Here is a 24,263-nt window from a genome sequence, read left to right as displayed (position 1 = left end):
TGCTCCCCTGGAACAAATAGCAGTGGCCTCTCAAGGAGCCTTGATGTGCCCAACTGCATTCTCCCTTTGGCTGCCTTCTCAAAGAGAAGGACACAGTTTTATGTTTGCTGATAGCACAAAGCTTGTTGGCTTTTTATGGCCAAGAGAAGGATGAGGGCCCCAGGATTTTATTTTCCTGTGCGCAGCCAAGTGCATGCAGCATTCTTTGTTGGTGACGAAGGGGCAAGGAGCAAAAGCAAGCAGGGCAAGGGGCGAGTAACCTTACTCAGATCACTCCTTGCAACATTGTGTGGAGGTTTTAGTAATACAAAAACTTTGTCTTATTCAAGCATGCCTTAATACATACATTGTGTTGAGCCTTTAAAAATTGAAGCCTTTATGGAGCTAGCACTGAATCTGTTGAGGAGACTGGTGAACATTGGCTGATACTCTGTTCAGCAAGCCATGCATCCACAGATTTAGGTTCTCTGCTTCCACAGCACTCACCATCCAATAATAATAATAATAATAATAACAACAACAATAACAACATCTGCAAAAAATACAAGCTACCTGTAGCCAAACATTGGTGGGACCATAAAATTGAAAAAGTGGTAGAAAATGAAGATGTAAAAATATTATGGGACTTCCAACTACAAACAGACAAACATCTGCCACACAATACACCAGATATAACTGTAGTCGAGAAGAAAGAAAAACAAGTCAAAATAATCGACATAGCAATACCAGGTGACAGCAGAATAGAAGAAAAAGAAATAGAAAAAATCACCAAATACAAAGATCTACAAATTGAAATGGAAAGGCTGTGGCAGAAAAAGACCCAAATAATCCCAGTGGTAATTGGCGCCCTGGGTGCAGTTCCAAAAGACCTTGAAGAGCACCTCAACACCATCGGGGCCACAGAAATCACCATCAGCCAATTACAAAAAGCAGCTTTACTGGGAACAGCCTATATTCTGCGACGATATCTATAACAACAGCAACAACATTGACAATAAAATTCTGGCATCCCAGGTCCTTGGGAAGGACTTGATGTCTGGATAAAACAAAGTCAATAACACCTGTCTGACTGTGTAAAATAATAATAATAATAATAATAATAATAATAATATTGGCACTCCTAGCAAAGACCGGGGAGGTTCCATGTTAACAATGCTGTCCATCATCACTGCTATGATCAGCTTCCATCATTCTCAATGGGAGTAGGTTGCAGCAGCAATGACGCACAGCATCATTCTCACAGACCCTCCCCTGCCTTCAGTAGGAGTGCCAACAGGCTGGTGAGTGCTGCAGGAGCAGCAGACCCTCATCCAGAAGGGATCTACAGCTTGCTGAGCAGAATGTCAATCACTTTCCCAGGGAACACACACAGAGCACTCACAGAGTTACCGTTGTAGTTCACGTTTTGAAAATATCCATTTGTGCTAAAAGGCAAATGCAAAGGGAGATACATGTTAGATGCAAGCTTTATAAAAAAGCTGTGTGTGATGTTTCCTTAAGGCTTTGGGATATCGAATGCGGGGCCTGTTTAAGAGTGCTGGAAGGACACGAAGAGCTGGTGAGGTGCATCAGATTTGATAACAAGAGGATTGTAAGCGGAGCCTATGATGGGTATGTACTCCAAGCAAGTTGTGTTCCACTTTTGAAGCTTGATTCTAGGACTTGTGTGTGCACATAGATTTCTCAACAACCTTCTCTTGTCACTTCATAGCAAAATCAAAGTTTGGGACTTGCAAGCTGCTCTTGACCCTCGTGCCCCAGCAAGTACGCTGTGCTTACGCACATTGGTGGTATGTAGATATTGCTGTATTTGTAATTTTTACAATAGCTACTTTTGATCATACGGATTTCCAGCCCCTACTGCCTCAGTATGCCTAAGGCACTACTAAGTACCTTATAATAGAGATAGAATTCAGTGCTTATTGCAAGTTGATGATGATTAATGCTGAAAACAAAGAATTTCTATGTTAGAGAAGTGAAGCATTAGATTCAAAATTATCTGAAAAGTCATTGATGTGATCAGGGCTGACGAGTGGGGGAAGCGGTCTAGAAGGGGGCCCTGGAGCCCAACTAGAACATCGACACTCTATTCAGACTGTGCGGGCGCCTTGGAGCACCTCGCAGTTCTCAAGGGCCACTGGGCCAGATGGTCAGGCTCAGCAGCCGCTCCGCCTGCTGCTGCCATGGTGGGGGGCGGGGCTCGGCTCACCCCCTGGCCGCACATAGGTCAGCTAGAATTATTTTAAAGATGGGCGGTTCGACCTTGTGCCGGAAGGGGGGTGGGGTACGTGCAGCAGGGGACCAAAAATTTTTTTCACTGGGGCCCAAACTTGCTCGCAGCTGTCCTGGATGTGATACATGACTTCAGTTATTCTTCTTCTATTATTATTATTATTATTATTATTAATTCAATTTCTATACCGCCCTTCCAAAAATGGCTCAGGGCGGTTTACACAGAGAAATAATAAATAAATAAGATGGCTCCCTGTCCCCAAAGGGCTCACATTCTTAAAAAAACACAAGATAGACACCAACAACAGTCATTGGAGGTACTGTGCTGGGGGTGTATAGGGCTAGTTACTCTCCCCCTGCTAAATGAAGAGAATCACCATGGTAAAAGGTGCCTCTTTGCCCAGTTAGCAGGGGATAGTAACCTCTATGTTGCTTCTCCTAGCTTTATTAAAATGTTCCATATTTCCTCTTTGTTTACATCCCTAATCTTGTCCCTTAGTTCTAGAGTGAAAAGCATAAAGAGAGGAGAGCTGGTCTTGTGGTAGCAAGCATGACTTGTCCCCATAGCTAAGCAGGGTCTGCCCTGGTTGCATATGAATGGGAGACTTGATGTGTGAACACTGCAAGATATTCCCCTCAGGGGATGAAGCCGCTCTGGGAAGAGCAGAAGGTTTCAAGTTCCCTCCCTGGTTTCTCCCAGATAGGGCTGAGAGAGATTCCTGCCTGCAACCTTGGAGAAGCCACTGCCAGTCTGTGAAGACAATACTGAGCTAGATAGACCAATGGTATGACTCAGTATATGGCAGCTTCCTATGTTCCTAACCCGAAAGAGAAGGACAGCTAGAGAAGATTCTAGATTGAATATCAGTTTACAGTTCTCACTTTGCTATGGGTAGCTCATTAAAACTGAATGGTGTCTGCAATTAAAATTTGGCATTTGTTCTTTAAAAAAAAAAATCTAAGAATTTGGATTTAGTTACTTCTTCCAAGTACTTTTTACAGATATGTGCCAAATTTTACACACAATTGCTCCCTTCGAACTGATCAGGAGGAACGTGTATTTTGCACTCAGGAATCTGTACTAGAGTACAAAATGTAAAGTGAGTCATTCCATAAACTCCTAATTGAGTCATTCTGTGTGAAATTGACACCTTGCATCATAGTCATGGATTTTTCAGACTTCTTCTGAAACCGTGGAGAACTGCTATCAGCCAGTGTAGACAATACTGAGCTAGATGGACCTGTGATTTGATTCAATATAATTTATTTATTTTATTTATTTAACATAATTTATTTACCACCCAAAATGCAAGTCTCTGGGTGGTATACAATACAGCAGCTTCCTATGTTCACAGGTTCTTTCCAACTTCATAAAGAAATTAATATTTGAGTACAAGTATGAATCTAGGGAAAGGAATCTTCCGTCCCACTAACTATATATCTTTGCAATATTTTAGGAACATTCAGGTCGTGTGTTTAGACTCCAATTTGATGAATTTCAGATCATTAGTAGTTCTCATGATGATACCATTTTGATTTGGGATTTTTTAAATGTGCCTCCCAATGCACAAAATGAGTCACGCTCTCCATCCAGAACATACACTTACATCTCCAGATAACAGTCTGCAATTTACTACTTTCCAAGGTAAGCCTTATTTTTGTACCTGTTGCTGCTGCTCGGTTCTCTCTAATCTAATGTTTATATAATAAGAAAGTTTAATGGGGGGTGGGGGGGGGGTTTCAATTAAAACATTAACATTTTAGTTTCTTCACACAAACCTAGAACACACAAACCTAGAACACACAGCAAGTACCAAAAGAGCATACAGGAGAAAAGAAATGGTTGGGAAAACGCATTAACTACGCTATCTAAACTTGTCCCTGAGAGTCCTCTTTGTTACCTTCTCTTGCCAGCAATTTCACTTGTTCCTTCTGGTCATAGTACAGGCCTTACTGTGAGCCTGTACTCACATCCTGGTCACAGTACAGGCCTGTGGCTCAATCCAGCCTGGTTTTTCTGTGATTTCAACTCTGGTTGCAGCCACAGCACTGAATGTTTCAGTGCTGGTCTTGTGGTAGCAAGCATGACTTGTCCCTTTAGCTAAGCAGGGTCTGCCTTGGTTGCATTTTAATGAGACCCCACATGTGAGCACAGTAAGATAAGCCCTTCAGGGGATGGAGCCACTCTGGGAAGAGCAGAAGGTTTCAGATTCCTTCCCTGGTTTCTCTAAGATAGGGCTGAGAGAGATTTCTGCCTGCAACCTTGGAGAAGCTGCTGCCAGACTCTGTAGATGATACTGAGCTAGATAGACCAATAATCTGACTCAGTATATGGCAGCTTCCTCTGCTCATGGTAGTTGCACTGTCAGTAAGATGACATGTGGTAACCAATTAATTGATTAACTTTAGAATAAAATATTCACATTGGGGCCTCCTTTGTTACTCTTTCACAATTTGTGGCAACTTGGTATTTCTCCAGTGCAGTCTTCATGGGTCTACTGGTATGGATTTCCATGTGCACAACTTCATACCCCTTTCAGCAGTGTCTCCTGTGAGCTGTATTTATGTATGTGTGCCTTACCTTGTTAAGCAAGGATAAACAAGTTAAAGCCCTGGCCTTTTTTCATGGTACCTGCTGGATTGCATGCATCAATTCCTGTTCCTTGCTACCACTTAAACATGGATGGGAGGATTCCTCATATTTTCAGTGTCCAGAATAATAATTTAACATGCCATGAGCGTTTTTTTGTAACAATTTGAACATACCATTCCAAATGTTATACTGTTGCTTTGGTATTAGAGGTAATGCACAAAACCAGATCTTGCAGTTTGATTCAAGTTCAAACTGGACTCGAACTGGGGTCCCCAGTCCGAGTGTCAGTTATATCGAACCGGCCGCTGGTTCGGTTCTAATTCAAAACGGGTTCAATCTGTTTCAAAGTGGTTCTGCCATAGGGGATAATGGGAATTTCAACCAGCCCTTTATTCTCTATGGTTAGTGCCTAGGGACACCCAAGTAGGTTGGGTGGTATGTAATGATGTGTGCTATCTACCACCCAACCTGCAAAGCAATCGAGGCTACTTGTAATGAATTTTTGAATTTATTTGGGGTCATCAGTAGGGCAAAACCTTTGTCCTATTAACCCTGGAAAAAATTCAAAAATTTTATTTAAAAATAGTCTGATTGCCCAATTGCTTTGAGGGTTGGGTGGTAGTAGCACACATCATGATGTACCACCCAACCCGTTTTGGTATCCATAGGCACTACCCATAGGGAATAATGGGCCAGTTCGACTTCCTATTATTCCCTATGGCAGAGCCAGAAACAGCACTGCACACTTAAGTTCACACAGAGACATTTTAAAACTAGATTATTTTTCCCACCCACAGAACGCAGTGCAAAGCCAGACCAGTAAAAAATCACTGACCCAGATTCTGTGCCACTGCCAGCCATACAGTGCCAAGTGCCCACCAAAACATCATTATTGCCACAACCTGCTCTCCAGACACTCCATAGCAACAGCGGCACCCTTTTGACAAAAGAACATAACAGCCCTGCTGGATCAGGCCAAAGGCCTATCTAGTCCAGCATCCTGTTTCACACAGTGGCCCACCAGATGCCCCTGACTCTTAAGTGTGTCATCTGGATTGAAGAATGCACAGAGTCAGACCACCAGGTCACAGCCCACAGTGTGCTGTGCCGCTGCGTGGACAGACACATGTCATGGAACAAATCTCACACTGAAAATCAACAGCAGACAGCGATTTCACCACACCAAACAAAACCGCAAGTCTCAGGAAGGAAGAGCAGGCAAACTTGGCAAGGCAACCAAGTTCTTCTGCCTTTGTCCATCTGAGATCAAGCAGAACTAAATTTATCTATCAAATTTGTACACCACCCCAAACTTTCATCTCTGGGCGGTTAAATTGTGTGTGCATGCTGAGACTGAAAAAAGAAAACCACATGAGAAGTCTGCTTTATTTTTGTGTGAGCTGTAAGTTGGCCTCAGGTAGGGCTGGGCCCTGGCTGACAGTCTGCAGGCTGATGCATGTCATGGAACCAGTCTAGACTCATCATTGACCAAAAGTGTGCGTGTGTGTATGTCTGGTTGTGGTGCTGCAGCAAACAACAAAACAACCAACCAAAGCAACCAACACAATTCAAAGCCTGGAAACCAAAAGAAAACCCCCACCTATTCTGCATCACAGCCTCCGATGGGTGCTGGCCCAGGAGCAGCAGTCCATCATCACAAGCCTGGCAGTACCGATATAAGCCAGCAAGCAAAAAAACAACACACCACCTATACTTTTCCATAGCCTTTGATGGCTGGTGGCCCTGGAGCACCAGTCCATTATCTCGAGCCTGGTGGTGGCATGCAAGCATGCCTGCATGTGTCAGCAGCACAAATAGTCAGACTGTGACACGTTCAGGTTGGCCACGGTGAGCTGGTGTTGCAGTGGGTGAGGGTGACCATGAGTCACCCCCCACCCTCCACATCCAGCTTGGGATAGCCCAGCTGGGGAGGTTGGCCTTGAGGAAGACCTGCCACTCCACCAAGCCAACATCCAAGTGTGAGCAATGGGGTGTCACCACGTCCCCAGCAATCCGGTCAGACTTGACGATGCATTGCCTCAAACTGGACAAGCTCCATCTCGGGGTCCGCCACCACCAATGGTTCCTGGAGGTACTGTAGAACACTCTGTTTGGCACCACTGTAGGGTGCAGTTGGCACTTCCTGTACCCCTCGCAAGGCTCCAAGGTGTCTCCATTTGAACCACAGGGTGGAACAAACAGGTGGAAGTGCCAGTTGTCTTGATGCTGCCAGGGACACCACGCTACTGGACTACGGAGCAATGCCGATGCTGAGCATGGGCTGTACACTAGAAGTTGGCACTCGGCACCCTCCTCCTGGTTCTGATCCAGCCTCCTCTCCTCTGTCTGCCTCATCTCTTTAACCAAGAGGGCTCTCCACTTGGGCAACACGTCAGAAGTGGCGGCATTGTCCTTCATGGTTGGGTCACATAGACATGCCAAAACATGATCAGCACCAAGTTCGGTCAACTGGCAGAGCGCTCCACAACTCCAGTCCTCAACTGACCTGCCAGGACATGTGCCTCCCCAGTGGTTAGAATGGTCTGGTGCTTGCCGATCATCTTCTCCAGGAGTAGAGCGGTGGGCATTGCCTGAATCTGAGCTGCAGAGGAACAGCTCCAGTGCCAAGACCAGCCCAGGAATGCACTTCTAGTTTGCAGTAGACAGGTCACACACTCCCAAGCCAGAGTTCCTCACCAGGGCATGGATGGCCACCTTTTGCTCCTTCCAGTTTTCCTTTCAAACCAGTTTGATTAAAACCGGGTTCGATTATGCAGTTGACATAGATTTGTCGCCTTTTGTAGAAAAGGCCTAAGCTTGTTCTGGGCCAGCCCAGGCATTGATGACGATACCACCCCTCCAGCCTGAAAAACTAAGGCTGCAGTCCCAAACATAAATCCTTGGGTGTAAATCTCATGAAACTCAGTGGAACATACTACTGAATAGAAATGGATAGACTTGACCTCTGTCAGCTGGACTATCCCTACCCTCTCAGCTCAGCCTGTCCTTTCTTGAGCCTTTTAAAAGGAGAAGGGATCCCAAAGAATCCAAGGTTTCAAGAAAGCCAGAGTTTTCAAGCTGCTCTATCAGAAACACCTAGTAAGGTTATGCTTAAGTCTTTATTGAAGCTGAGCGGATATACTGTGTTTGTGTTCTCTAGCTACGAACTTTGTTTAGCGAACAAAAGGGAAAGTAGATCAGTTTCGTATGATTTTCTGTTTCCAGTTCCATACTAGATACTAACAATTGCCCCATTTTTAATTTTTTTAAGGTATTTACAAGCCAGTTATTTGTTTCTTTGTTCAGTTTAATAACTTATCCAAAGCTGCTGGTCTTACATTTTTCCTTTCTCTGATTTTATGGGATCTGTTCTCCAATGGATGTACTTGTTAGTGCCATATCTTGACTCATAAGGAACTATTTTTATTTTATTTTATTTTATTTTATTTTATTTTATTTATGGCTAGACTGAGTTAGATGGACGTTATAAGCTATAATGGCAGCATATTCTTTCTATTCACTGGACTGAAGCTTGCTAGCTTGATGCACAGTGCCATATGTAGACTTTGTTTTACCTCTTTCGTGTTGTGTCGAAGGGATATCTGAACTTTGACTTTTAAGCAGTGACTAGAAGTAATTCACCAGGGATAACTGAGGCACAACTGATCAGATACAGCGCTGTAGGAAGGTGCCAAAAGGCATCATCTCATACTGCGTGGGAGAAGGCAATGGTAAACCACTCCTGTAATATACCAAGAAAACCACATGACTCTGTAGTCGCCAGGAGTCGACACTGACTCAACAGCACCATCTCTGTTTGAAGTAGGGACCCTATCCTGGGTAAAACAAATTAAGATGTGATGGAGGGGTGTGCGTGTATCCAGGTTGTTGAAACAGAGTGTTCAGTGGTATACACTCCCCTTCATAAGGGAAGATCTACCACTGTGTTGAGTGGCCAGCCAGCCAGTTTATATATGTAGCTAATGACAGTTATAACAGTTGAGTGGTAGAATGCATAGTTTGCAAGCAGAAGTTCTCATATTCCAAGCCTTGGTGTCTCTGCTTAAAGGATTTTGGGTAGTGGAGCTGGCTCAAGAACCATTGCCAATTGGGGAGTAGTCACCACCCGGCTGGATGAACCAATGGTCTGACTTAATAAATGGCAGCTGCAGTGTTTTCCACATGACAGAGCAAAAGCTTATCAGATAAAGTTGCAAAATAACACATATTGCTAATGTAGAGAAATAGTTTTATATGCTCAAATTTATTAATTAATTAAAATAAACAAAGCAAGCCTACAGCCTCTTTCATAATGTCCCAAACGAATATGCCTCTTATCATTTCTGACAAGCTTGGCACTCTTGGCTATTTTATTGCCTTCTGTTGAATTCCATATTTTATTGTAACAAGATCAAAATTGTTACCATATGATGATCTAATGTAATCCTTTATTAAACATTTAAGTATAAACCAAAAAATGCTTAGCAGTGAAACTCCCATGGCCATTGCTGAACACTAGTCTGTCTCTCTTGGGGAGAAAGAAATTTTAGATTAGACTTAATTATTTTGTGACCTTTAAGAGAAGCTTCCAATTTATCTTACTTAAAAAAAAACAAAAAACTTTTCACTTTTTTGAAAAAAGATATTTTTTTCCAAATACATTTAATCTTTTTTGATAGTGGTATGAGGCAGTTCATTTAAAATGTAAAGTGGACTGTTAGGGGCACTGTAGAAATTGAGACCTTCGTTGGGGAAATACATTTAAATTATTCCCCAAGCTCTGGAGGTAGCTGTGGAAGTGTTTACACCTGTATTATTTTTTGTGTGTTGGGGAATAAGGGAAAGGTTGTTTCATATATTATTTTGAAATACCTCACTCTGCAAATTCCAATAGAAAAGCACCATGCCTTTCTTTCTTCTTGCATGTTTATTGTGCTTAATGATAGCTTCTGGTGTTTCTAGAAGTGTATTCAATTGCCAAACTTCTCTTGCAATTAATTCAAGTTTGTCACTTTCTTCTTGTAGGATTCCACAGTCTTTGAACTACTGGATATTTGGCTCTTACATACCTGAAGACCTTAGCCACCGCTAAAGTCAGAAGTGGTTCTAGATGCTGTGTAGATGCGAAGCAGCACAATTCTATATCTAAACTTATCTTTTCCAGTCCTTGGTCACTCAGTGGCCTCCTCCAAGGAATTGACTAGGAATTCACTGAGTTCAAGTAGAAGAAATTCAGTCTATCCTTCACTACAATGCAAGATCCAAAGCTTCATGAGTAAATTGCCCATATACACTGAACTGATGGCTTGTTTTTCCAGGAGTAAATCGGATGTCAAGGGAGGACTTGACCTAATTTATATTTGCTTTGCACTTTTATCTGACTCTGAAGAAGAAAAACATTCTCAGTGAAATGTGGGTGCCAAACATATACCCAGAATGTACAGGGCTTTGAGTTCAAAGTCGTCATCCACCTGTAGACTTTACGTTTAATGACAGATGCGGATCCTGTTTTGTTTGCTAGGAGTATCAGTTGGACTGGTAGAAATATTTCTGGATGAATTGGTAATATTTTGGATGATAGTTTACCTATTTCTGCACCAGTAATTTGCTTTAATTTAAAGATTGTAAATTGGGCTAGATGATCTAAACTAGATGTACAGCACTGTCCTTTCTTTTAATTGTGCTCTGTACTACAGCCGTCCTACTCCTTCTAACATTTGGTATAGTTGGATCCTTCATGTGTGCTTGCCTCATTATTTCCAATACCGTAACTGTATAAGCATGTAGATATTATGTACATAACATTGTAACCTCCAAGTGCTGGGAGTCAGGGTCTCCTGATACTGTATACAGATGCCAAGGCATAAGCTTTTAAGCATCAAGGCATTCTAACTACTGGCACCGAATGGGGTTGAGATGTGTTACTTTAGAAACATTTCTCTGTGAAAAGGAGGGTTTTAGTATTCGTTAGGATTTTTCCTTTTTAAACAAAAATGGGATGAAATATCTTAATGTTGCTTCTAAAAAAAATTTAAAAACTAAACGTTAAATTTGGTTTTCTTTTCCATGCTGCAATATTTGCAAATCACCTTCAGCCATTGGCCAGAGTTGCATACATGACTAACATCTTTTAAAATCCACTTGAAGAATCTTTGAATTACCATGCTGATAAATCAAATTAAAAATGAACTTCTAATCCACTGTGACTTTAAGGGAGATGATCGGTGTTCCTCATTTAATTTTGAGAAACCTAGTTGTTAGGGCACACGTCATTGGAACTTCTCTCTTTAAACTTGTGATTGGCCATGGTAGTTATACACTCCCCAATAAAAAAATAAATTCCCTACAAATGCTGTATCTGTATCTTTACATTATTGCTGGGCAACATCGTTTAGTGGCTTCTTCTAATGCTCGTTTGAAATGTATTAACTAATAAAGTATAATATTGGTTGATTTAGGAGAAGTAGTTGGCCTGGATATGGACACTGTCATTCCTTAGTCATATGGTTTTGTATTTGTTTTTCCTTTTTTGTCACTCTTGATTTTTCTTTCTCCCCACCCCCCTTTGGTTGAGAGGTCAAGGAATGTTGATAACCAATTAAAATGACCAATGAATGAATATTGCTTATTTAGTGGAACAGCTGTGGCTGGATATTTCACTCGCACACCTGCCAGCTTGTCAGTCAAATTTTAAAAATGAAAGCACATGTCAGATGTTTAAAAGGTGCAACTTGAGCTGCTTCTGGTATTCCGCTCTTTGCCTTCCTGAGTGTTACAAATCAACAGTTTGAGTTCATAAATTCCCTTTCTGAACACTGCTGCAAATACTTGTTACATGGATATGATCAAACCCCACAAAAAATATAAGGGGGACACATTCCCATGTTCTCAGTTTTTAATATGGTTGACGGTTGTGGAAGTGGCTTATCTCCCCCCCCCATGTCATCTAATGGCTGTAAAATGAATGAATTTCTATAGCAGCCCTGAAGACGAAGGTATTTATGGAGAACTGTCCTTTTTAATGCATGTGTAAGATTAAATTCATGTTTTTCCATGGGAAATAATGGTATTTGAAGATGCAGCCTAAACTACTTTTGATTGTGCTTGGTGTAACATAGCCGTGGAGTTTGTGACTGGCACCCAAGGAACTTGGCTCCTGGGATTAATGATAGTGATCCTGGCTGTACTCTGGACTTTGTTTCGCTAATCATAACTGAGCAGCTGTATGTTACTGCTAGATTAATGTTTCAAAGCACTGGGATAGTCTTACTCTAACTTGTAATTATGTTTGCCAGTTACCTGTTTGGAAAGTTTGTGTATGAACAGCTTATTTGACAACTGTTGAATTGTACAGATATTGTTCATGATATAAGGCTTTGTACGTGGAATGTGCTTAATAAAAAAAATTTAAACTTCGCTTGTTTCATATCATTAACCAAGCTCTGAAGTATTGTTAAACTGTACAAGTTGAATAGAATGGTCCAAATTCTGAACTCATAATTTAAACAAAATGTTCCTTGTGTTTCTCGAGTAGTCTTGAATATCTCCCCAGCCAAATATATATTGATTCTTTTGAGTAAATGAAAATAACAACTTCATAGGGACTTGACATTACCGAAGCATAATACTTTCATAACCCAGTGGTTCCTGCATATTCATTTTTGCCTTTTAGTGTCCATGGGAGATAAATTGCTGTTGCAAAAGTCTGTGGAACTGATTTCAATGATAGAGGCAGAAAAATAGCATTTTAATTCAACTTAAAGGCTTTACTATGAGTATTTTGCAGGCAACAAAATCTAACCCTATACAAGGTCTTTGGATTTCTTTGTGTTGCTTCTTAATTTGTAGCCCAACAAAAAAGGAGCGCCCAAACAATGCTGAGCAAAGAAATAAGTCAGTGTTAAGGGACAAATTATTATAACGTATGACATCTGTGTTTTGAACAGCACACAGTTCCTCATCAGGGGAAATTTTAAAGGTAAAGTGTGCCGTCAAGTCAATTTCGACTCCTGGCATCCACAGAGCCCTGTGGTTTTCGTTGGTAGAATACAGGAGGGGTTTACCATTGCCTCCTCCCATGCAGTATGAGATGATGCCTTTCAGCATCTTCCTATCGGGGGTTCAAACCGGCAACCTTCTGCTTGTAAGTCAAGCATTTCCCCAATGCGCCACTTAAAGTGACTAGGGGGAAAACAAAATAAGCATTGGTTCCTGAAATGTTTCAAATCAGCCATTGAACATTAGTGAATCTCACCTCTTCAGAACCTGAAATGGCACCCCTATTCTGCAGAACCTGGGCTCTGCCAAATATTTATAAATATTCAGTATCTCGCTTCCCCCTCCATCAGAGGTGCCCAAAGTGGCTAACAATCTAATCAAAACAATACAAAATTTGAACAAAATCAGACAAATCAATCAAAAAATGAACACACCACTTAAAATGCTGCCACAGAAGCAAGCCAACCAAAGGAAGTCTTATAAAGCTAGAGATGCGGGTTGGACCCAGTGGGGGAATCCTAGAGATATATTCATGAGCTAGGATTTGCATGCTGGAGGTATATGGAGGTCATATTATGTGTTCATGGTACCCCATGAAGCCTTGTGTTTAACTGAACTGAACTTGGAGCTAGACAACAGTTCCATCCCTGCACTGGTGCTTTGAGCAGAATGAAGGAAATGACCAAAAAAAGAAAAAGATCTGCACACATTTCTTATACTCCCCTGCTAAATGGGCAAATGAGCTCCTTTTTCAAGTGATGGTTCTCTTATAGTTAGCAGGGGACCTTTTAGACTGTGAGTCCATTAAGGATGGAACCATCTTCTTCCTCTTGCTATGTAAAACTACTTTGAGTACTTTTTGTTGAAAAGTGTATAAGTAATAACACTCCCAGTGGACTTTTTCTCAAAACTGCAAAATATGCATATCCTGTTTCAAGGTGTGTGTGTTTAAAAAATAAATAAATCTGACTTATCCAGAAGCAAAATCTTGGTACATGGATTCTTCCACAGGATTTTTCCAGTGAGTAGCATCCTCCTCTCTAGATTCACAGAATATGTATATGTATTGTGCCTTTATGTGTTCCTGTCCATGGTTAATTTCAGTCCATGGGGGATGTGGATCTGAGGGAAAGAGGTGAAGTTTCCTCTCCCTCCACCCACAGCCCAAATCCCAAGTGGCTGGTTTTAGCCAAAAACAGATGGAGCATTCATGCATCTCCAGCATCCTGTTTCGCTTGCACTAAAAACTGAGCTGTGAATTGAAAAGCCCTTGGTTAGAATCTTGCCTTTGCCATGAATTCACTAGGTGGTCTGAAGCAAAGTACTTTTTCTCAGCCCTCCATATGAAAATGGGGATAAATACCCTACCTTTATAGGTTGTTGTAAGGATTAGAACACACTAACCATGAAGTGGTATATCAACCTGAAATATTCAAGGGCAAACCTTACACCTAATAGGCCTCTTTCTTGTTTCTCTGGCATCTCAAAACTAATTTCATGGGAACCTTTTGGGTCAAGTTGCTGCTGCTTGTTGTGAATGTAGGGAGCTACCTTATACCAGCTCAGATGAATTGGGCCATCTAGCTTGACAGGCAGCAGCTTCTCTAGGGTTTCAGGCAGGTGTCTCCCAGATCTCCCTGGGACTTTTACACATGGCAGGCTTTACTGTGAACTTGAAGATGTCCCCCAAAAAGATGCAAATAGTGGATTCTCCCTCAGAAGAGGGCTGTACCCATGAAGGATCATGGGTTGTCACGATCTCCTGCTCTGAAACAGGGCCAATCAAGAACTTTGCCTCCATCAGGAGGGAGGGGCAATCCCCTCAATCTTCAGTTCTTCACCCTGTCTCGCTCCAAGCAAGTGCTCCGTCTCTGTTTTCCATTCCTCATTCTTGTTACTGATCCAGCTGAGATCTGCAGTTCTCCTCATCTCTCGTCTGCCTTGATTTTTACCTGTGGGCCCCTAGGCCACGTTAGGAGGGAACCAAGGAGACAGAGCACAAGTGCATCATCCTCAGCTGTGGCTTGTAGTATGCCTTACACATGACACCTGAGCCTCCGTGTGGTGAGAGGAAGGTTTCTTCCTCCCTCTCCAAGGATTCAATGGTGCACTCTGTGCCAGGCTGAGTGGGCAGCGGCAACCTCTCTCGCACCTGGAGTTCGGCATCACAGCAAGTCGGCCAAGACCGCCAAGGCCAAGAAGTGGGACAAGTCTGCTCCAGAGGCCAAGCCGAAAGGCAGCAGTTCCTGCCCCACAGTTTCTAAGTCATCCTTGCGAAGAGGCGTGCTGGTGGAGGGTGAGTTCAGGGCTTCGGCTCTCCCACAGAGCGCTCCGGAGTCACCGGGTGGTTCGGGAGGTGAGCCGTCGCCTGCACTGGAGGGGGTTTGGGGCTTGGGTGATCTCTCTGGCCCCCCACCAAGCACTTCTGCACCTCTGCCCCCACTTCGGCCACAGCTGAACCTGCTGAGGATGACATTCCTCTGGGATTTGCGGTCTTACTCCACCGCATTGTCATGGAGGAGTTCAGGAAACTGCCCTGGCCACCTCTCCCAGTTCCTGCCTCTTTCCTCCTCAGCCCAGAGCTTTCCCACCCAAATGGCTGTGGCAGCCATTTTGGGCTCAGCTATCAGCACTTTGTGTACCGTTGCAGTTGCCTGGCCTGTGAACAGCACTGCCCCCAGTGGGGATGGAGGGCTGCCCACCTTGTCCCCTTCTCGCTCTCCCGGTCCCCCCATGGGTCCTGTGGTCCCCTCACAGCCTGTTAACCCATTACCCGGCGATCCATCTGAAGCATCAGATTCTGATTGGGCAGAGGGAGAGCTTTCTGGGGATGAGGCAGATTCAGCCACCCCTCAGCAGCCCCAGTACTGGCTATTCTCCCAGGCCGACTTTTCTGTCCCGCTGCATAAGGCCTGCAGGACCTTGCATCTGGAGGGAGTTGCCCAGGCTAGCGCGGGCAAGGCCGAAGAAGACCCAGCGGTGCTCCCTTCGCTGAAGCCACCAGAGGTGTCTGTGCTCTGCCCTCAGGTATTCTTAGACATTTTTCAAAATGAGTGGGGCAAGCTCACCGAGAGTAAGGGGCCTCTGCCTGCGATTCAGCGCCTATATAACTCCAGTAGCATCCTTATGGAAATTCTCCAGGTGCCACCCATAGATGCCAAGGTGGCTGCATTGGTGATGGGGGCTGTGTTCCACAAGGATGGGGACAATGTCCTAAAAAACCTGGATGACAAGAAATGTGATGCTACCCTTTGAAGGTCTCACGAGGCATCAGCTCTGTCTCTCAGGGCCTCTACAGCTAACTATATGTTTGCAAGAGTGGCAGTCCTGTGGGTTAGGGAGCTCACTCCCCTGGTGCCCCCAGAATTGACCATCCTTAGGCAAGATTGAAATAAGCTGGGGAAAGTGGCCACATTTATGGCCGATTCGTCCCTGGACGCGGTACAGCTGTCAGCCAGAGCTCTGGTGTCAGATATTACCATTAGACGCCACTTCTGGCTTAAGAATTGGAAGGTGGACCAAAAGTCCCGGTCCAACTTAGCCAATTCTGTCTTCAAAGAGGGAAAGCTGTTCGGAGAGCTGTTGGAATCTGTTTTAGTTGAAACAAAAGACAAGAAGGCTATGCCTTCCATGGTCCAACACCCTGAGCGCCAGAACTTTTCTCCTTCATCTTCTTCCTCCAGGGGCTTCAGTTCATCCTTTTGATCCCGCCAGAATAGGCAAGACAGGTTCGCCTGGACCAGGCCTCAGACCAAGGGCATCCATCTTTACCTATATTTGGACGACCTACTGATTTGGTATCCATTGTTCCATGGGGCCAGGAGGACATCCGCTTGGTGTTGGCAGTTCTGGAAGCACACAGCTTCATAGTAAACTTCCAAAAGAGTTCCCCAGTGCCCCAGACCAAGATCACTCACCTGGGGGAGCTGATCAACACAGACAAGGGACTGGTGTCCCTCCCCGCCAAGCGCAGGAACACACTTCTCTCCAAATGTTGCTCCCTGATCTCCCGCCCAAGGTCGGACGTGCTATCCCTGAGCCAACTGCAGGGTCTTATGATATCGACCATAGGTATAGTGCCCTGGAGTTGGTTCGACTCCAGTCCGCTCTAGTGTGTGTTGTTGCCTTATCAAGAAGAGATAATGCGCAGGTCCAGACTGAGTGTAAGCTTGCCGGCTCCAGTTCTGCAGTCCCTGAATTGGTGGGTCTCCCCTGCCATCGAGAGGGGTGTCCAGTTCTTTCCGGTCAGCCGCATCTAGGTGACCACGGATACCAGCCCTCAGGGCTGGGGCGGTGATTGTCAGCACCTTGTAGCTCAAGGCCTCTGGTCTCAGAGCAAAAGGTCGTGCTCCATAAATTGGCTGGAACTCCGAGCAATCAGGAATTCCTTCAAGGGGTTTCTACCCATGGTCCAGAACCAGCACATGCTGGTACGAACAGACAGCATAAAGGCCAAGGCACATGTCAATTGCCAGGGCGAGACCAGGTCCAGGCCCCTGATGAAGGAGGCCACAGTCCTGCTAAACTGGGCAGAGAGACATCTTCTCTCCCTGGAGGACGATCACATCAGTGGAGCCTTAAACACAGTTGTGGACTGGTTGAGTCGGGCTCAGTTAGCTCAGGCCAAGTGGTCCCTGGATCCTCAGGTCTTCCAGCAGATTGTGCAGAACTTCAGTCGCCTGGCCATAGACCTCTTTGCCTCCTCAGGAAACTCAAAGCTGGCTCGCATTCTCTCCAGGTATCAATCCCACGGAGCCAGGTGGGCGGGCGCCCTGACGTTTCCATGGCTGGTTGGTCTTGTTTATGCCTTCCTGCCCACAGCCATAATTCTGCAAACAATCCAGAGGATTTGTCAATTACGGGCAGAAATCATTCTGATGGCCCCACACTGGCCCCACTGGCCATGGTTTCCGGACCTAGTGGAGTTGTCCAGCGAACCGCCATTGTCCCTGGGATGCCATCCTCACCTTCTCAGTCAGGGCCCGGTGTTTCACCAAGAGCTGGACTGGTTCAACTTCTTCGCTTGGAGAGTGAGTGGAGTTCCCTAGGGGCATGTGGATATTTCACTGTGGTCCAGGACACCATACTGGCCTCCCGTTGCCCTTCCACCATCAGGGTTTACCAATCAACCTGGAAAGCTTTCTCTAAATGGTGTTCTTTGTTGGGTGTTGCCCCAATTTCAGCATCAGTATCTCATGTCCTGGGTTCTTGCAAGGGGGTCTAGACAAGGGTCTTCAACCTAATACCTTTCGCTGCCAGGTCTTCGCCATATCCTCAGTCTTACAGGTTCCAGGGGCTTCCTCTCTCTCTATGTATCTGCATATTCAGAGGTTCCTTAAGGGGGCAGCTATTCTCAATCTGCCTACGATTCACAGGTTCCCCACTTGGGACCTGAACCTGGTCCTGAGGGCCCTCACGAAGCCACCTTTCAAACTCCTGTGTTGGGTGTCCTTGAGGATTCTTACCCTAAAGGTCTTGTTCTTGGTCGCAATCACTTCCGCCAGGTGGGTCTCCGACCTGGGGACCTTGTTAGTTCGGAAGGTCTTCCCCAACTATGTTTGGTCTTCCCCAACTTTGTGTTGTTGTGTACCGATCCAACCTATATTCCCAAGGTCAGTTCTGTCTTCCTTAGGGCCCAGGAGTGGATGCTTCCCTTCTTCTGCCCTAGTCCTTCTTCCCCTAAGAAGAAGGAGTGGCATACATACCATGGATGTGCGCAGGGCAGTGCGGATCTACCTGTGCTGTACTAAGTCCTTCAGGCTGTTGGAGTCCTTCTTTGTGTCTTTCAGGGTTTGTTCCCTGGGTAAGAAGGTTTCTGCATCTTCTTTTTCCTGTTGGATTTGCTCATGTATTCAGTTGGCATATATGGAATCAGGTGTGCATGTCCCTGAGGGAATCATGGCTCACTCCACCAGGAGCGCTGCTGCTATCACCACCTTTTCCATGTTGGCCCCTCTGGTCGATATTAGCCATGCTGCCACTTGGGCCTCCCTCTACATTCATGAGGCACTATAAGATCCATGACTGGACATCTGCTGATGCGGCGTTTGGCAGGTGAGTCCAGCAGCAGGTAGTTTCTACCTAAGACCAGAGTTCCCACCTGATTACAAGGAGGGGCTATGGTAGTTCCCATGATCTTTCATGGATACAACCCTCTTCTGAGGGAGAATGAATCGTTGGTACTTACCTGAATGGTCATTCTCCTCAGAAGTATGCGTTGTATCCGTCCCACCCGCGAGTTTGTCTGGTTGTCTTGTCTGTCTCCTGGTGTCCTTGTGTTGTCTGGTTTTATCTATATTGGGCAGTTTCCTTTCTGGGGTGGACTGTTCTCCTTGGAGGATGTTGAGTTAGTACTAGGGTATGTTCCCAGGGGTGTGCATTGCCTTACCTCCTGAGTTCCTTGCTGTTTATTCTGATCTGTTCTTTGAGTTTCTTTCGGAGCTAATAAGAGCTGTCTACAAACTGAAGATTGAGGAGATTGCCCCTCCCTCCTGATGGAGGCAAAGTTCGTGATTGGCCCTGTCTCGGAGCAGGAGGTCATGACAACCCATGATTCTTCATGGATACAATTCATATTTCTGAGGAGAATGACCATTCAGGTAAGTACCAACGATTCATTTTTTTTAACCACAGATATAAATTGGGTTACACTAATGTGCAGTGAAAAACCCAAATTTTGTGTGAACTGCTCCCCTATAATTCGCAGGGACTTTGGGGTAAATCTGGCAGATATGTGAACATCCCCCTCCCTTCTGGAGGAGATGGGAGTTAAAGGGCTTTAAAAGCCCTGTGTGAAAAACTTTCTTGAGATGCCAGGGATTGAATCTCAAGCTGTCTAGATGCAAAGCAAATGCACTCTCACTAAGTTATGGCCCCATCCCCCAAACTGAACCATTTGCTTCTCTGTGGGCTTGGTGGTTTGATAACAGAAATGTCTTGCCGTTCCTCCAAGGAGATGAAATCAGTGGCTGACATTCAAACGTATCAAGCACCAACACTTCTGAAGAATTCAACTCAGCTTCACTGCTCATGTAGTGCGGGTGGGGAGCAAATTTTGATAACCTCCCATTCCCCCAGAAGCTCTCTTGCAACCCCAACAATATGTCCCTGAGAGCTGTGCAGCCTTCAGGAAATATGTTCAAGTGGCACAAAGTGTTTCTGGGGAAATAGGAGGTTGTCTGAATCCCACCCCCACCTGCACTAGCACAGGTATAACATTAGTCTGGAATTGTTTTGAACCACAGGTGCTTCTTCCATAACACCAGTGCTTTGTTAGTCTGGATGTCAGCCTATACGTGTTAGCTGGTGGTATTAGCCCTATTCAGACATTGTATGAGTATACATATGTCTGTACATTTGTACATGTGTTTGTGTGAAAGACTAGACCTGCATTCATTTTAAGGATGAACCTGGGTACAGAATAGTATTCCCTCTAATATTTTTCATCTGTGTACAGAATAGGTTTTCCTCTGGGTTGCATGATAAAGGCAGTGTGTGCATAATCAAGGCAATGTGGGCCTATGGCAAAGAAGATGTTTTCTTAAATACCCAGGGCCTAAGCTGTTTAGGGATTTGTAGGTAATGACCAGCATCTTGTATTTTGCCCAGAAACATATCAGTAGCCAGTGCAATTCCTTCAACATAGCAGTAATATGGTCTCTCCTAGATGACCCAGAAACCAACCTGGCTGCTGCGTTCTGAACCAACCGCAGTTTCTGGACTAAGAGCCCCTGGTGGCGCAGTGGTAAAAATTGCTGCCCTGTAACCAGAAGGTTACAAGTTCGATCCTGACCAGGGGCTCAAGGTTGACTCAGCCTTCCATCCCTCCGAGGTTGGTAAAATGAGTACCCAGAATGTTGGGGGGCAATATGCTAAATCATTGTAAACCGCTTAGAGAGCTTCCAGCTATAGAGCGGTATATAAATGTAAGTGCTATTGCTATTGCTAAGTACAAAGGCAGCCCCACATAGAGCTGATTGCAGTTATCCAGCCTAGAGGTTACCAGCAGATGTACCACTGTTTTGAGGTTGTTCATCTCAAGAAACGGACGCAGCTGGCGTATTAGCCAAAGCTGATAAAAAGCACCTCTGGCCACTGCCTCAACCTGGGACACCAGAGATATGTTCGGATCCAGAAGCACCCCCGGACTGCGCACCTGTTCCTCCGGGGGAGCGTGACCCCATCCAGACCTGGCAGATAAAGATTGTCTCCCGAGTTTCGACCCCGCACAATAAGTACCTTCATTTTATCTGGATTCAGCGTCAGTTTGTTATCTCTCATCCAGTTCATTACTGCCTCCAAGCAGGTGTTTAGGGAGGATATGCCTTCTCCTGATGGTGTTGACATGCAGAAATAGATTTGGGTGTCATCAGCATGTTGATAACACCCTGCACCAAATCTCCTGATGGCCTCTCCCAGTGGTTTCATGTAGATGTTAACATCGGAGACAATATGGAGCCCTGAGGGACACACATTCAATATGCTCAGGCACTTTGACAGGGATCCTGGCAAGGGAGATATTGCTCTTGTAGACCACAGGCACTCCACCTCCCTGCCCATTTCCCCTTCCCTGCTCCTCAAAAGAGTACCATGTTGAAGAGCGGGGAGGACCATGCACATGCTTTAGGGGGAACCTTGCGTCCTTTGCGTCCATAGCGGCAGTTTGGGCAGCAGCATAGCACAGAGAGGAGCTCTGTTCCTGAGCTCCTCACTTCCACTGTGCAAATAATTTTTTTTTTCTTCGCCCGACTATCGCGGGCTGGAGCGGGTAAGGTGGGCTCGGGCAGCTGGGTGGGCGATAGGCGGGGGCGACGGCCTTCTCATGGGCCCTTTTGGCCTGTAATCAATTGGGGGGAGGAGCGGGGAAGGGGATTTTGGAAAGCTGGGAGGGCGGGTGAGCGGGTGGTGGGAGGACAGGCTTCCCCTGCCGCCTCTTCCCCCCTCAATCACCGGCCGGGCGGTCTCTGGAGGCGCCGCTGCCATCCTCCGCGGCCGGCCCGGGCGCTTCACGGTTGGCTCTGTCCCGCCGGCCTCCGTTGGCCTCCATTCCGTCCCCCGTCTCCCCAGCTTGGTTGCTGTCTCTTCTGGGCGAGGCGGCGGCTCTGCCGCCGCCTCGGCCAGTTTTCCCCGCTGGCGCTTCTCCGGCTTCTTCAGGGCGGCCGCTTGTGGCCGTCCAAGATGTCCGCCGGGTGCTGGCGGTCGTGTCTCCCTTGCCCTGTTCTGGGCCTGCGCTTCGCGCAGGCCCAGAACAAGGCAGGGAGGCACGAACACACACTTGGTGCCCATCAACGGATGGACACCAAGCGTTTTATTAGAGAGGATAAAGAAGAACTGGCCTTGCTGAAGGAGAACAGGATCATAGCTTCTGCAAGAGAAAGTCTTGTTTCACTAACCTTTTGGAGTTATTTGAGAGTGTCAACAAACATGTGGATGAAGGTGATGCAGTTGACAGTACACCTGAACTTCCAAAAAGCTTTTGACAAAATTGCCTATCAAGGCTCTTGAGTAAACTTAGCAGTAATGGAATAAGGGGACAAATTCATTTGTGGATTGGTAACCGTTGAAAGGAAGGAAACAGAGTAGGAATAAATAGGCAGTTTTCACAATGAAGGGAAATAAGAAGTGGGATCTCCCAGAATCTATGCTGAGACCGGTGCTTTTTTAATTTATTGGTAAATAATCTAGAAATTGGGGTAAGCAGTGAGGTGGCAAAATTTGAAGATGACACTAAACTATTTAAGGTAGTGAAATCCAAAACAGATTGTGAGGTGCTCCAAAAGGATCTCTCCAAACTGGGTGAGTGGGCAACAAAAAGACTAATGTTACACACATACACACATACACACACACACACACAGAGCGCACATTGGGGCATAAAAAACCAGCTTCATATATACACTGATGGGATCTGAGCTGTTTGTGACTAACCAGGAGAGGAAACTTGGGGTTGTGGTAGACTGCTTATTGAAAGTGTTGACCCCATGTGTGGGATTCCCAGAGGCACATTGCTGGACTAGATAGGCCTTGGGCCTGATCCAGCAGGCCTGGTCTTATAGGCTTGGTAGTCCTTCAGCCCCATTAAACTGTGATCAAACTTCAGTCTACCCAGAATCTGCCCATCACATGCTGCTGTGCCTTTCCCTCCAATGCCCATATAGCAATTCCTGCTTTAACAACAAATAGGCAGCCCTGAAAAAAACTTCACATTTTGATCCACTCGTGCCAAGAATATTGCAGTTTGGTTCTTTCTTGGGGTGTTTCCCCTCCATCTGCATAAACAGAAATGGGCTAGCTTTGCACCTCAGGAATGAGAAGATAAAAAGGAGATTATTTATTTTTCCACCAAAGTTAGAAATATTTTATAGAGGTTGCTCAAGTTTTTGTTTCAGGAAATTTCATCATGTCTCCAGGAAAAAGAACCCCTAATTGGCCTCAGATTTACTAATAACCTTTTCATTTTTGTAATTTGAGGAGTTGTAGGTCATCTTGAGGTGACTGTAGTTAGGGTTGGTTTAGTTCCTCTGTGAATACCTTGTCTCTGCCGCAGTTTTTCCCTCCTTAAAAAAGAAAAGAGAAGGAAAAAAAGCCATGCTGGCCTGCTGTTCTAATAGCCCGTTTTTTTGGCAAAGGGCTTGCATACCTTTAGCATATGGAAATATTTTTAAGAACACATACCAGGCATTCAGTCTTAAAAGGGAAATGTTCCAAAAAAATTAACAAATGCATATATAGTATAGTATTTATTTAATTTTCAAAGTTATTTTTCTTTTTTTAAAAAAAACCCTCTATATATCTCAGTGTGTTATAAGTAATGGCTGACATTTTTGGAGTTTTAATATGCAGTAAAAATTAGTAAAACTATGAAACTTTGAAGAGGAAGAACATAAACAAAATTCTACTGAATGGCCCAGCATCCTGTTTCCAGCAGCAGTTCAATCGATACTTGTAGGAATCATACAAACAGAAAGTGAAGGTAACAGCCCCCCAACCCCAGCAATTCGTAGATGGTGATATTCTGCCTTTTATGTACTAGTTACGTAAAATAAGCAACCAACGGGAATTACCTATGAAAAAGACAGGACTTCCTTTTCATGACTTCTCTGAGTCCACTTAAACAGCGGACCATCCAGTTAAGAATCTGACTCCTCTTAACTGGTAAGAAAGGCATTCTTCATCCTGTCCCTTTTGATTGTTTTTTTTTTTTTAAAGGGGAATGGAATTTATTCCAATACTCCATCTCTTCTTGTTCCTCCATTGCATAAGAACCAATCCTATCAAAAGGATTAAACTAAAGAGTAAATACATTTATTTATGCAACTCTCTTTAGGTTGTTCTTCCACAAAACGTACCAAAAAAGAGACTAAACAAACTTCACTTCTGTTATCTGGAACTCCAATGAAATTCACATGGTGGAATTCCACCACAGCCCACAGGTAATGTG

At 44.8% G+C, this 24,263-nt stretch overlaps 1 protein-coding gene and 1 long non-coding RNA gene across 7 annotated transcripts in view; one reads left to right on the top strand and one right to left on the bottom strand.

The window, feature by feature from the left end:
- FBXW11 (F-box and WD repeat domain containing 11) overlaps positions 1-12,241 on the top strand; it is a 138,742-nt gene extending 126,501 nt beyond the window's left edge. For all 6 annotated transcript variants that reach the window (XM_053284886.1, XM_053284882.1, XM_053284887.1 and 3 more), the window contains 4 exons: positions 1,501-1,611; positions 1,712-1,790; positions 3,690-3,877; positions 9,851-12,241. In XM_053284886.1, coding sequence (XP_053140861.1) covers positions 1,501-1,611; positions 1,712-1,790; positions 3,690-3,851 — 352 coding nt within the window. In that variant the 3' untranslated portion in view covers positions 3,852-3,877; positions 9,851-12,241. The remainder of the gene's footprint in view (positions 1-1,500; positions 1,612-1,711; positions 1,791-3,689; positions 3,878-9,850) is intronic.
- Positions 1-24,263, bottom strand: part of LOC128340114 (uncharacterized) — a 54,524-nt gene that overhangs the window by 15,843 nt on the left and 14,418 nt on the right. The window contains exon 3 of the long non-coding RNA XR_008313474.1: positions 21,062-21,282. This is a non-coding gene — a long non-coding RNA (uncharacterized LOC128340114). The remainder of the gene's footprint in view (positions 1-21,061; positions 21,283-24,263) is intronic.

This window comes from Hemicordylus capensis, chromosome 1 (assembly GCF_027244095.1).
Source record: "Hemicordylus capensis ecotype Gifberg chromosome 1, rHemCap1.1.pri, whole genome shotgun sequence".
NCBI classification, from domain to species: domain Eukaryota; kingdom Metazoa; phylum Chordata; class Lepidosauria; order Squamata; family Cordylidae; genus Hemicordylus; species Hemicordylus capensis.
The sequence above is the reverse complement of the archived record's forward strand: the minus strand, read 5'-3'. Positions and strand labels throughout refer to the sequence as shown.